The sequence below is a fragment of the Teleopsis dalmanni genome, chromosome 2 (genome assembly GCF_002237135.1).
Source record: "Teleopsis dalmanni isolate 2A chromosome 2, ASM223713v2, whole genome shotgun sequence".
In the NCBI taxonomy this organism is placed as follows: Eukaryota; Metazoa; Arthropoda; class Insecta; order Diptera; family Diopsidae; genus Teleopsis; species Teleopsis dalmanni.
This window is the reverse complement of record NC_051847.1, coordinates 199,658,182-199,672,909: the sequence shown is the minus strand read 5'-3', so window position 1 is coordinate 199,672,909 and position 14,728 is coordinate 199,658,182. Positions and strand designations below refer to the sequence as shown.

Below are 14,728 nucleotides of genomic sequence, written 5' to 3'. Positions count from 1 at the left end.
TTATATTAAAGATTTGTTAAAAACGAAAACTAAAATATCCCTAATTTACGGTTATGGGATACTTGAAGCTCCTTTTTTAATTTGAGACATCTAGCAATTTCTAACAAAGTACTATGGAATCGTTCTACTTGTCCGTTAGACGTACTAAGCAATGGTGGGGCATTAATTACTTCCACATTATATCGATTAAATAGTATTGACTTTATTGTCTGTGAGTTAAGTGATTTTTCATTGTCACAAAAATCGTTTTTGTGTAAGGAAATATGTTCATTAGTTAAATGATTGGTGCTTTTATATCTACAATAGTTCAAGAAGGTATAGGTGCACAACTGCAAACTTTGAGAATTTATCAACACATATTAAAATAATTTTTTATCAGTAGAAAATATGTCTACGTGTAGTATTTCACCGGTATAAGATAGAATTGGTGTTTCACCTATCACATGCTTCTTTGGATGCCTTTGATACTTTGCTCTAGAGCACATTTTACAATTTGTCACTACTTTGCCATTTTTGTCATTTTCGGAAAATAATAATCTTGTGAAATCTGTTTCACATTCTCTTGTGCGGCTCTATGTGCACGAGGGTGCTCCACTTCTACTTTTTCTCTTTGATCGCCATTGTCGAACACATCCATCACGTATTTTCCTGAATACCAAAATTTTGTTGTTGGAAAAAGTTTGACCAAATCGTGTTGTATATATGCTAGGATGGGTAACTCTCAATATATCGTATTTACTACATCTGCTTTGCCCCTACGTGGTAGGCACCTTGACGTGGTGTAGGGGCTTAGCTACAGGCAAGCTTGCTGACTTTGGGTCTCCTGCTCATTGTCTATGCAATGGTCAGAAGACCTTTTTGTCGGTCTGGCTTGTGGGTACAACAAAGAACTACCAGTAGTTGTGTTGTCCTGTAGTTTATGTGCATGTATGTGTGTCTTTGTCTCTTATGTATGCATGTATGTTCTTTGTGTTTTTAGAATGAATGGAAGTGTGTAGGTCCACTAGGTGTCTGGGGACCAGGGTTTATGACGAACCAAGACCGTCCATACGTGGTGCAGAGCCACATATTATGGCGGATCTAGAGAGGTAAACTCGATAAAACCCGCAATCCTGGGTGTATGAACGACCGTGCCCAAGGATGAATGGCACTGCGTAAGTGTGTCTTAGAACGGTGGACTCCGGATACCTGGCGACCTCCGGTTTCAATCCAGCCTTTCTGAAGTAAAGGGGGCTATGCTTCGGACGACCTCCCTTTCCCCTACACTCGTGGGAACATTTATGGACTCTTTAAACAAATTAAATAAACAAAAAACTAACAAGGAACTAGGTACCAGTTCCGAAGACGAGCTCCTGGCATCAAGTCAAGAAAACGAGCGAGTCGAAACCGCCATACTACCCAAAGTAGGCAGTAGCAGCCGCACTGCGCCTACTTCGCACATAACAGTAAAATCGGCAGACAAGCGCGCCAGCCATAGTGCGCCTGCCGAGAAATCAAAAAAGTCTGAGGCAAAGATCAGACGTCAAAGGTACCAGAAGGCCATGTTCATTCTTGGCAAGATTGCTAAAAATGAAGCTGAAGGTAAAGAACAGACGTTTGACCGTACAGACAAAGTACGATATCAGAAGGTGGTCGATGAGTATAACGAATACCAGGCCACCCTATCAAAACCCGCAAAGGCAATGAAGAGGGATCGGTCTCAGGACGAGACGGCCCATACTTCAAAAAGCAAGGTAGCGAGAACGAGTTATACTAGTAAACCGTCAACGAGTGCGAAAAGGGCATATAACGAAGTAGCAAGGGATGAGCTACAGGTGGCGCTCATTGATGATATTACCGGGAATGGAAAAAAGGTGCTGGAGAAATGGGGCGAGATTGAGCCCAAGCTGGCTGGAATGGTGATGGAACACCTTCTAACAAATCTAGACGCCCCCACACCAGGCTTTGATTCATCAGAAGTGGTTCGTGGTTGCAGGGTCTTCAAATGTGATGACCAGCTATCTAAAGTATTTCTTGGCAACTGCATTGCTAAGGTAAGTGATACATGGGAAGGTTTAAGGCTAAAGCTTATCCCAGCCAACGATATCCCTAGAAGACCAAGGGCCCGCATTTGGCTGCCAATTATGAAGATGGAGCATGAGAAAGTTCTCCAGCTGCTACAACGGCAGAACCAAAATGTGCCAATGAATGACTGGGTAGTCATCAAGGACGAGGGCACACAAAAAAACAATATGACGCTTCTTCTGGCGATAAACGAGGAATCCGTGAAGCCATTGGAAGAAATGGACTGTAAGCTGAGGTTTGGCGTACGGTACACCAAAATAAAAATATTCCGCCCAACAGGCAATGATGATGATGGCAAGGAGTTAGAGGATGCTAACAAAATGCTTGACGGTATGAAGCTTCAGGAAGAAGCTTCAGAAACCTCGTAAGCCTGCACGAATGCTGAAAGTAGCACAAATTAACCTTCAGCATTCGAAAATCGCATCGGACAATCTCGCCATCTTTCTCATAGAGGAGGATGTCGATGTCAGCATTGTGCAAGAGCCATGGGTCAGAGGTAAGGACATCATGGGGCTAATGCTGAAAAATTATAACAATTTATATATTAGGAACAATGGTAAGCCAAGATCATGTATCCTAGTAAAAAAATGTATTAATGCCTTTTTATGTCCACAGTATAGCGATAAAGATCTAACAGTCGTAAGGATCGAAATGCCAGGTGGACAAAATTATATTGTGGCTTCTGCTTACATGGCACATGATAGAGATGCTCCTCCGGAAGAGGTAGTCGCGCTAGTAAACAGAAGTACATCAAAAGATATTCCCACGTTAATTGGATGTGACGCCAATGCGCGGCATACGCTTTGGGGCAGTTCGGAAACCAATGACAGGGGTGAGTACCTTTTTGATTTTATTAGCAATTCGAACCTTTTAATTTGCAATAGAGGTAAAACACCTACTTTCACTTTCCCCAGTTAACAAGGGTTTGAAGGATGGGAAGAAGTGCTAGATATAACACTCCTATCCGAAAATCCAGATATTGTAGTTAGTAATTGGAAGGTATCTGACAAGAAATCCTTTTCGGATCATAGTTGGATTCTCTTCAACTTAAACATTAAACCAAATCATACCATCCCCTTTAGAAACCCGAAGAAGATAAAATGGGATATTTTTACAAGGGTAACTAAGGTGGAACTTAATAAAGTAGGACAAATTAAGATAGACTCTACTAGTAAGTTAGACGAGAGGATATATAATCTTGAGGCAGCTTTTAATATAGCTTACAAGAAATCTTGTCCAACAAGTAGAAGCAAAAAATCTTTTCCACCTTGGTGGAATTCAGAATTAAGTGATCTCAGGCAGAGAACACGAAAACAGTTTAACGAAAGCTATAAGGACAATAGTTGGCATGAATATAGGGAATGTCTTAAAGCTTACAAGAAAGCTATCAGGAAGGCCAAAAGTAATGGCTGGAAGGAATTTTGTAAGTCAATTGAATCAACCTCATCCTCTGCTAGGCTCAGCAAGGTTTTATCCAAGGAAAGTGCAAATCCTTCTTATCTCAAGAAAGAGGACGGCACATGGACTGAAACCTCTGCTGAGACACTAAGATTACTATTAGACACTCATTTCCCAAACTGTAACGATGATGCTAGAGAAAACGGTTCAATCACCTTGGCAAGCACATCATCACAGATGACTGAAGAAATAGTCACAGCGGAAAAAATTAGGTATTCAATTAACAGTTTCTGTCCCTATAAATCGCCAGGTTTGGACGGTATTTTCCCTATTATGTTGCAAAAACTACAAGACTTAGTGGTTCCATGGTTAGGGGAAATTTACAAAGCATGTCTTAAATATAGTTATGTACCACTTAGTTGGAGACAGGTTAAAGTAGTCTTTATACCCAAGGCAGGCAAAATCGGACATGAGTCCGCCAAAGATTACAGGCCGATTAGCCTAACTTCATTCTTACTAAAAACAATGGAGAGGGTAATAGAGCTCCACCTAAGACAAAAGGTAGAACGCTTTCCAATCTCTAAATCCCAGCATGCTTACCTCAAGGGTAGATCTACGGAAACAGCTCTGCATGAGGTTATTCGTACTGTGGAAAAATCGATTCATTTTAAGCAATACTCGTTGGCAACCTTCTTAGATATTGAAGGAGCTTTTAACAATGTAAGCAATAAAGCTATTCATGACTCACTTTCCAGAATAGGTTTAGAGGAAGAGCTTAAAAATTGGATAATTACTATGCTTAAAACAAGGATTATTCAATCAAAGCTAGGCAGCATAACACAAACGAAGCACGTCAGCAGGGGTACGCCACAAGGAGGGGTTATTTCACCATTACTGTGGCTGCTGGTCGTGGATAATATTCTTAATATTCTAGATAAGATAGGTGTGAAAGCAGTAGCGTACGCGGATGACGTGGTTATTCTAGTGTCAGGTATGTTCCCTAACATAATTAGCGACATTATGGAAAGGGCCTTGGTTAAGATAAGTACCTGGGCCACAGGTTGTGGACTAGGTATTAACCCAGGAAAAACTGATATGATGCTGTTTACTACTAAAACCAAAATACCAGCTTTCAGGTTGCCTTCACTAAACGGGCAACAGTTAAAACTATCGGAAAAAGCCAAATATCTAGGAATTCTGTTGGATAGTAAGTTAAACTGGAAACACAATGTCGATCTTCGTATCAAGAAGGCATGTGTAGCTTTCTATTCTTGCAAGAGGATGTTTGGCAAAAAATGGGAGATTCGTCCCGAAATTACCCACTGGATGTACACGGCAATTGTACGACCAATTCTCACATATGGTGCTGTCGTATGGTGGCCGGCTCTAAACAAGAGCTATAATATCGACAAACTTAACAGAATTCAGAGGACGGCATGTGTAGGCATCACAGGAGCTTTTAGGACGACTCCTTCGGACGCCCTAAATGTGATGCTGCATTTGCTACCTATTGATTTTCACATTAAAAACATGGTTTGTAATAGCGCTGTAAGACTGAAAGTAACAGGCGTATGGTTAGAACGAACATATGGACATAGTCGGATTCTAGGTACAGTGCCAAATTGTCTGTATAGGATGACATCGGATTATCTGAATCCGTGTATAGACTTCGAAAGGAACTTCCAGACAATATTCCCTTCAAGAAATGAGTGGAAAAGGAAAAATTTCGAAGCAAATTACGATATCTCAATATATACAGATGGCTCGAAAATGAGCGGTGGGGCAGGAGCAGGAATCTTCGCACCATCTAAAAATACAAATATCTCTCTTAGGAGAACAGATGTAGTATTGCTATTTTTATTGACAGCCAGGCAGCAATTAAAGCTCTTGAATCCTTTATAACAAAATCAAAAATAGTAAAAGAATGTAGAGAAGCAATCGACGAGCTAAACCGGTTGGCCGATATCACACTCATCTGGGTTCCTGGGCATAGGAACATCGTAGGGAATGAGAAAGCTGATAGTTTAGCCCGCTCTGGTGCCTCCCTAGATGCGTCACTGGCGGTATCAGTCTATATTACCCTGGAGACCATCAAAAGAAGTACCTTTCTTTACTTTCTGCAACTCGCCAATAACAGATGGAAAGCACTAAGGTCATGTGCAACTTCCAGGTTAACGTGGCCCACTTATAATAAAAATAAATCTCTGGAACTCATCAAAAAAGATCGCGTAAACACTGCAAGGCTTATCGCGGTTCTTACTGGTCATTGGTGGTTAGGAACTCACGCAGAGAAACTGCGTATTCCCCATAACTCTCACTGCAGAAGTGGAAACCCGCGGGAGAAAGAAACAATAATACATTTTCTCTGTGAATGCCCAGCTCTAGCATCCAGAAGATATAGGTTCTTAGGAAAATACTTTTGTGATAGTTTATCAGACTGCTCAATGGTAAGGATGAAAGACCTGCTAAATTACCTAAATTCGGTGGGATGGATTTAGTCTCTACTCTTCTATACTAAGGTTCTTGCGAGGAATGTGGTAACAAAACGGCGAAAAATCGCTAATTGAGGTACATTTGAAGTTATCTTATGACCTGCCACTGCAACCAACCAACCAAGCATATTAATAGCTTTAATACTAACAACAACTATGGTTGCGCTACTGCCGGTGTTTGCTCATTTCATAATAATCAAACCTCATATACATTCACGAGGCCAGTAAAACAGTTTATGCACGAGGCCAGTCAACAGTTTTATTTAAGAAAATATCATTAATTAAAGCATAAGCCAAAGTTATTAATATTATTACAGGTATCTATATGCATTACTGGTAATATGTGATAATTAACCATGCATATGCTATCGAAATGTATGCGCATAATGATATAATAAAGTCAGGAAATGGAAAAATATTCACAACATTGTAATTTCATGCCAGTTACCATAAATTTTCACGATATAATGGACTCATTTCTGCTAACTCAACTAAAATTTTGGAATTTTCTTACACATCTAACAGGCGTTAATCCGTTTGTCTATGATTCGCAAAAGAAGAGTTTCGTAAAATCTGGAATTCTTTGGACTTATGTTAAGATACTTCATATTTTTATATTACTACCATGTAAAATAGCTATTAGTACTCTCCTGCCTCATTTTTTAAGACAAGTAGTAGTACATCAAAATTCCATTGAACTAAATATGGTATTCTTCTATATGGTGTGTGTCTATATTCATGGTGTCATCTATCACACCACACTAACATACGATATAATTTGCGATGGTGCCGGCATGAGGAAGTGTCTTAATTTATATGTTAAATTGTTTAAACAATACCATAATATTTGTGCTGATAAATTTACAATTAATTTGCTTTGTTATATTTTACTGATAACGCGATATATAATATTTTTTTTAATATTCTACTCCTTTGAAATGGAATTTATTAAAAATACTTTTTTGATGATAATGTTTTACATACCACATCTGACAATATCTATGATTGTAGCATTGGGGCTTTTGATTTATATGGAACTGATGGCGAAGTTATCACAAACTGTGCCTACACTTAAATTTGTTACTAACAATGAAAATATTACGTTAATAGACTTTTTAAACTTCTATCGAACTATACTCAAGTTACGCCCTTTGATTGAGAGATATTTTGCTGCAACTCTTGTGCTAGAGATGTGCATTCTTCTTTATTTTATTTCTTATTATGTACAAGTAATTTACTTAAGCAGAGATGGGTTAAACATGGGTTATATTGCTTTTATGCTTGGATTTGGACTAATTTGCGCAGTTTACACAGTGACTATTACATATGTTAGCGAAAATGTTGCTAACTATGAAGTAAAAATACAAAACTTTTTTCTTGCATCAGACTTTAATAGTTTCGGCTGGAGGAATACAAGCTGGCAGCTGAAACTGGTAAGTATTGCAAAAACAAGTATTCGCCAATGAAAGTGTTAAAATTGTTCTTCTTACAGGTAAATCAGTTTTATATTGAAAAGCTAATCCTTCCAACAAACTATTTAACAATTTGGAATTACTTTGAAGTGCGAAAATCCTTGCTTTTAGATATTGCAACTATTTGTTGGTGTAATGGAGTACTTATGGCCTCCATAAAATTGTCAAGTCAAGTTATGAAGCTATGAAAATATATAATTTATTACAAGGACTAATTAAATTATGTATAAAGTTATTTCAATTTGGTAGCAAAAACATTTAAAGTTCTGATTAGTAAAGTTAAAAACTAACGATGTAGAATATTAACTGAACTTTACTAGATGTTGTGTATTTGATATTATTTTAAATAATAATAATATTTGCCTAATTAAAGTAAGTTTATTTAATTCGTTAACAATCAATTTTACTGACCTAGTTCATGCAAAAGAACAACTAAATTAGTTCATTTACTTAATTTACTGTAGCTCGGTACAATTATACTCGTAGCTCAGAAATTCAATATTTGAATATCTCAATAGTTATAGAACTCGTTTTATATATATTTTATATATACACATAAAAAATTACCATGTGCTAACAGTTTCCTTAACTAGTTTCCACGATTTTCGCGTTATAGCCTTGATCAGATTACATTGGCTTTTCCATAGCATCAATTTCTGTTTCGTTTATATCCACTATGTTAATAGCCTTAAATTTGGACATAGCCCAAATTCAATTCAATAAGATATCAACTTCGAAACTGTTTTTAACAAATCTTCCCAATTCTTTTATTGTGTGAAATTTCTAACTCTCATCCAGACTAATGCTTATTTTTGACAATTTACTGGACTCATCAGGCAAATTTCAACAATTTCATTTCATTCTTTCATTTCTATTACAAAAGGGGTTAGACTGTGAAGTTAGTTTAAATACAAAGATTTAATCCAATATTGCACTGGAAGTGCACTCAGAACTATCCATATATTTTACAAAAAGTTTGATATATGAAACGTTGTTATTAATCGGTTATTGTAAATCTGTCAATACATACTTAAGTGAAAAGTATGTATTGAAATTCAAAATAGATTTAATTATAAAAAATTTAAATTTGACTATAAATTTTTTTTGGTAAAACTTTTGGTATTATTTTCAAAATTTCTTTGGGTTTACTGCAATACCGTATTCGCAATTGGTGCTCCAGACAACAACTGTACCAGTAATTCCCCACTGACCAGAAGACTGATGCGCTGACAAGAAATTTTCTAGAAGTAAGCGGATTGCAACAATGTTATCTTTTCAATAATTTTTCGAATCAGTAAGGTTATGTGTATTATTAATGATTAGAAAACGTTAGAATTGGGAACTTAAAAAGTTTAAATAATATTAATTAAACAAAAACTCTTGATAGCTTTGTTGAGGTTGTGAATGGATCGTTATTATACAGCATAAATAAAACTGCCTGAGTGTAAAACAAAAGATTAGTTAAAAAAGTTGAGTGGTTATACCTTTCATTTTATTCTAAATCTAAGCATATTTTCATAAAAATGTTTAAAAAAATACGTAGAATTTGTTTATTGGAAGATATAAGCTAGCACATTCTTGATAACAATAATGGAAATTAAAATCAGATATAAATGTATATATATGATACATTTTACTTTTGTTTAATTCATTCTTCATTAAATTTAACGTTTATTTATGATATTTGTGGTTTATTGATTCCTCTACTTATATCTAATTGTTATATCATTTGCTTACTTCATATTAATATTTGTAGCGCTTCATTCTATCTGAAGAAGTAAAATGGAAAATGAAGAAAATGCTCAACCAAATAATTCGGAACCAACTCCGGCAAGTAGTCCGGAAAATAGTCCGGAAATAAACCAAAACAATGATACCAGTGATAATTATTCAGGAGGGGAAGAAAATGGATGTTTTAGAAAAATGATGGCTAAGATGACCCAAAAGCCTTATCCTAACATGCTATTAGCTACTATATTCTTTATTTTGGGTATATTTACGATAAAAAGAGCGCATATTCTTGTTCAGGAACTTATGTAGTATCCACTGGCATCTGGACATATAACATAAAGGTCACATTATGTTGAACTTACATTTAATTTAACAGTAACTCTGCCGATGCGAATGTTGAGAGAAATTGTAGTTGATATTTACAAAATTTGGAACTTTGTCATTGTTATTCAAAAATACACAAATATCGAACACCAGTATACAAAGTTTTTCTCTACATTTTATAAATTTTATTAAAAGTTTATTTTATAAATGTTTATAATAGTTAAAACTTCTTATATTTTTTATTTTTTATTCTCTTTTATTGCATTTGTTATATTTATTAGCATGGCTTTCTCCGTAAAGCCAACAAAACTCAAACGTCGAACATATAAGTCAAGTACGGTTTTGGGTCAGTCGACTAATGACTCTGAGTTTCAAATTTGGCAGGGTACGAGTTCAACTCTTGCTACTGGCAGTCTCAAAAATTTAATTATTCAATATAAGAAATAATTCCAAGACCACTGATAATGGGTATTAGTTCATCTCGAAACAGCTGTATGGTCAGCAAAAAATACAATTAATTAAAAAAACAAAAAAAATAATGTAAAAAGAATTTTTGTTGTTATAGTTCACAATTTTTCAAAACGTCTAAATTCAGAAACCTACCAAAAAGTCTGTCGTTGTTAACAAAGCAGTATAACTTCCCCACATAATTAATGTGTATTCATTCTATAATTATGCTTATATCCTGTATCGCACTGGCTACCACGCTAAAAGAAGATAGTCTAACGATATCTCAGTAGTCGACCTGAAATAATTTTTCTAAATTGAAAAAGTTTTCAAAATTCGACTGAGAAAATGATTAACAATTGAACTAATTAATAAATCAATTTGAAATTTAAAAGTAAAAACTTGATGTTTTAAATTATTAGCAAAGGCCAATATTTATTCAATATTTACTCAAATAACATACATAGTTCATTATTAAAGTTACGTGTAATAATGGATTTCCTTCTCAGGATTATTTACACCATATCCATAGGAGCTCAAAGTACAACTGTAAAAATGGATCTCAATTTCAATTAACTTGAAAACTTTGTATGAAAATGATATAACTGTCGTATTTTAGGAAGGAATCAATAATAATGAATGCCAACGGCAAACTTAATATCTGAACATATATGTATACAATTACTAAAATAACTGAAAATGTTAAAATGTATTCAATTACATTTAGTAATTATTTTGGCTATAAACTTATGAGAACAACTGGCCGGATTAGTCGTCTGCCACACTGAATATATATATACAGATATATATATTTCTCAAATATATTAAGTTTAACACTTAAATATGAATTTATTTGGTACGTATCACTTAAACTGCTAATCATCAACAATTAGCTACAGCCATTAATGGCATTCTGCTCAACATTTAAATTCAAAGTACAAAATTGTGCTTTATTGAGCAAAATTCCATTTTTCAAATCAAACAATTATCAGTTTTATTTGACAAACAAAAGCTACAAGTCTTCTTGTCTTCATAGGTATACGTAGAAATGGTTACGGTATTACAAATTCAATTGAAAATTCTCCATTTCACATTGCAAATGATGGGATTGTGTCCTTTTAGTTACGATAAAGATACACAACAATTTGTGAGAACGCACTCTCTTTGGAAGTATGTGAAGTTCAATCTATGTGGAGTACTCTTACCAATAACACTGATTTCATGTGGGGTCTGCTTAGTAATTGGAGGTACCGCATTTCATAACTCCAATGATGCATATAAAATTTTGGCTCTTGCAATGTATATCTATTTTTTTGCGAAAGCCTGTTTATTTAACTTATGTACTATTTACCACATAATATTTGGAAACAATGAATTGAATATATTTATGAATTTATTTTTGGAATTATTTCGCAATCACATAAAGATGTTTCAAACAGAACCACATATCAATTGGCTTATCTTCTTGGTGCTATTTTGGCGATCGACTTCTTTTATGTGCATATTAATCATTCACAAACCCACCTTCTTAACCTTAGTCCTGCAAGTATTATGTTTGCCTACGATTGTGATTCCCTTTTTGAGTGGTTTACTTTTGATAATAGATAATGGAATACTACAAGATATATCGGATCTGTTAGATGCAATGTATACTAATTTCACAAAAGCGCAGTTACCTGTGAGAGATTTTCTCAAATTGTACAAAAATGCTATGAAACTCCGACCTTATATGGAGAAATTCCTAGCTGCTTCAATACTGCATGAAATTTCAGCTGAAATGGTTCTGTACACGTGTATTATGCAAGTATTTTTTTCTAAAAAAATAAAAATAAAAAATTTGGTAATTATAGCTTTGGGCACGTTTCTGCTCCTAAGTTATACTTTTATTATTACGACTACTTGTCAAAATATAGCAGATAGCGAGGTGTGCATACAAACTGTTTTGTTACGGTTGCAATTCAAGAAATCAAAATTTCAGGGTAACAAATGGAAACTAAGAATGGTAAATGTATTTTATATAAATACTGAATATTAATTATAATCACATACTTTATTCATTTACAGCTGGATCTATTCTATATTAAACGAATCACATGTAGTGACAAATATCTCACTATATGGAACTACATTCCTTTAAGCAAGAATTTATATCTTCAAATGTTATCTGCGATGTTTTCAAATATTTACATAATAGCAAGTATGGGTTTATCCGGAAATCGCAACATATATGATATATTTCGCTATAAATCAAAATAATTTTTTGATCATTAAAATTAACTAAATATTGAAAAATATAAAATATATATAATTAGCTAAAAAATTGACATAAGCTGTTATTATTGTACGTATGGGCATGTAAATTATCATGGGCTGAAGTCACCTCTTTACTGCTAGTGCTCTGCTAACTCATCCTTTATTTAGTTAATATAAAAAATTCTAAATTTATGAACACCAAATCAGCCTAAATTATATATACCTTGAAGTAAATCACATTTGAGTTAAAAAAATGAGATCAGAAAAAAATCAATTTTATTTGTGGTACCTAAAAAAAAACTTACAGTTATGTAGACACAATAACCATCATTTTTTAAAAATTTTTTTTCGTGACACCTAAACTTTTAGGTTATTAGGTTTAGATTTTACCCTGCCAAATTTGAATATCAGAATCAGCGTTCATTAGCCAATTGACACAAAGCCGTACTTGACTTGTTTGTTCGCACTTGCAGTTTTGTTAATTTGCTGTGACAGTTCATTAACAAATTCACTAACTGTGTTATATTAGAATGAAATCCATTTTGCGGAAATATTTATTGAGTCCAAGCTATCATATGAAGAGAACACATCTTCGCTTGTGATCGTCAAATCACCCAAAATTTTTTACTGATGAAGCAAGCGTCACTCAGTTAAAATCTAAAATTGCTGAAAATTCAAGACTGACTCAGGAACTAATAACTGATAAACTAGGTTTGAATGCCATGGCCGTATTGCGAGGATAATCCAATCATCTTGTATACACGAAAAAGTAGTACCAAGGATTCCTCGAATTTTGAATGAAGTGTTTTTGTTTTCCCTAATATTTTCCACATAAATAAAAATGAAGGGTATAACAACTTTAATAAAATTGTAAAAAGTAAGTTTGATTTTACAAGTACCCTTGACTCTGAAAACAGACCGACCTCAGTGCGTTTTCAGTGATTGAAGAAATTCATCCAGCACTATGCATAATAACAATTGCAACGTAAAAACAATTTATCTTCGAACTTCGGTAATGATGACTGCAGTTAACTTCAAAGTTGCAAATCTTCAACCTTGAGGACTGTTTTAAAAAGTTTAGTCCACACCGGCTTCAAAATGCAAACGGACGAAATATATTGAAAAATGAAAAAGTTATAAACTTAATATTATTTTTATACATTATTTTTGTGGTTAGCAAAGAAAAGTTTTGTTAGTCCCCTCGTATATGTATAATTGCCGTAATAAAATTTATTTCAAATAAAGTGTGAATAATATCTAATGTAATTTTGCATGCATCACATAAACTGGTAAGCATCAACAATTAATACTAATTATTGAAGTTATTAAGAACTAGGTCAATACAATTACTAGAATTATATACTTTACTTTATTTCATAAATAAAAAAATTCTACTATATATAATAAAATAAAATATTTTAGACAAAAAAATTTTAGTATCTTCACAACTAGATATGGTTACACTACTACAAACTCAATTAAAAATCCTGCATCTAATATTGCAGATGATGGGATTGTGTCCTTTCAGTTACGACAAAGCAAAGCAGCGATTTGTGAAATCACCTCAACTTTGGAAATATGTCAAAATATGTCTATTTGGTGTTTGCTTACCAGTAACAATTATATCAAATGGAATTTGCTTAGTTTTTGGATGCTTTGCTTATTTTAAAACTGACACAGTTTTTATTAAAGCATTGCTTACACTATTTATATATTTCATTACCAAATGCAGTTTTTTTAACATATTTTCCGCTTACCATATAATATCAAAAAACAATGAGTTGGACATATTTATGAATTTATTTTTGGAAGTATATCGGAATCATTTCAGTATTTTTAGAATGGATCCACATATCAATTGGATTGCCTACATCGCAATAATTTTACGTGCTGGCATTTTTATAAATATGTTCTTCTTTAAATACTACACTTTAAAGACATTTCTTTGGATATTAATCACTTGTTCACCGACAATAGTGTTCCCCTTCGTCAGTGCAGTTATATTAATGATATATAATGGAATTCTACAGGATATATCATGTCTATTAAATGCAATATATAAAAATTTCACGGAAACACAGTTACCTCTTCAGGATTTTCTGAAACTGTACAGAAATGTTTTAAGACTCCGTCTTTATATGGAGAAATTTTTAGGTGTTTCAATATTGCATGAGATTTCATTTGAAGTGCTTTTGTACACCTACATGATGCAAATATTTTTTGCTAAAAACAAGACTTTATTTAGAATAGTATTTACTTTTCTTACTTTTTTCGTAATTTTGAGCTATTCATTTATTGTGAATATTATTTGTCAAAATATATCAGACAGGGAACTGCACATAGAGAATGTTTTACTGCGATTACAATTTGAAAAATCTAAATTTCTGGATAATAATTGGAAACTGAAACTGGTGAGCTTACAATAACTTATACAAAAATATTGATATTTTTTTAACTTTTACTATATTTACAGTTGGATATAATCTATATCGAACGAATCACATTTTATCCAAGATATTTAACATTATGGAACTACTTTCCGTTAGG

At 33.8% G+C, this 14,728-nt stretch overlaps 3 protein-coding genes across 3 annotated transcripts in view; 2 read left to right on the top strand and 1 right to left on the bottom strand.

The window, feature by feature from the left end:
- LOC119676539 overlaps positions 1-637 on the bottom strand; it is a 13,682-nt gene extending 13,045 nt beyond the window's left edge. The window contains exon 1 of the mRNA XM_038087780.1: positions 504-637. Within this exon, the coding sequence (XP_037943708.1) occupies positions 504-637 (134 nt within the window). The remainder of the gene's footprint in view (positions 1-503) is intronic.
- Positions 638-1,280: 643 nt separating this feature from the next.
- On the top strand, positions 1,281-2,432 carry LOC119676538. Its single transcript, XM_038087779.1, has one exon. It carries the CDS (start codon positions 1,281-1,283, stop codon positions 2,430-2,432), a length of 1,152 nt encoding a protein of 383 aa, XP_037943707.1.
- Positions 2,433-10,975: 8,543 nt separating this feature from the next.
- The window catches only part of LOC119676537, a 69,191-nt gene continuing 65,438 nt past the window's right edge, over positions 10,976-14,728 (top strand). The window contains exons 1-2 of the mRNA XM_038087778.1: positions 10,976-11,930; positions 11,993-12,146. Of these exons, the coding sequence (XP_037943706.1) occupies positions 10,977-11,930; positions 11,993-12,146 (1,108 nt within the window). The 5' untranslated portion in view covers position 10,976. The remainder of the gene's footprint in view (positions 11,931-11,992; positions 12,147-14,728) is intronic.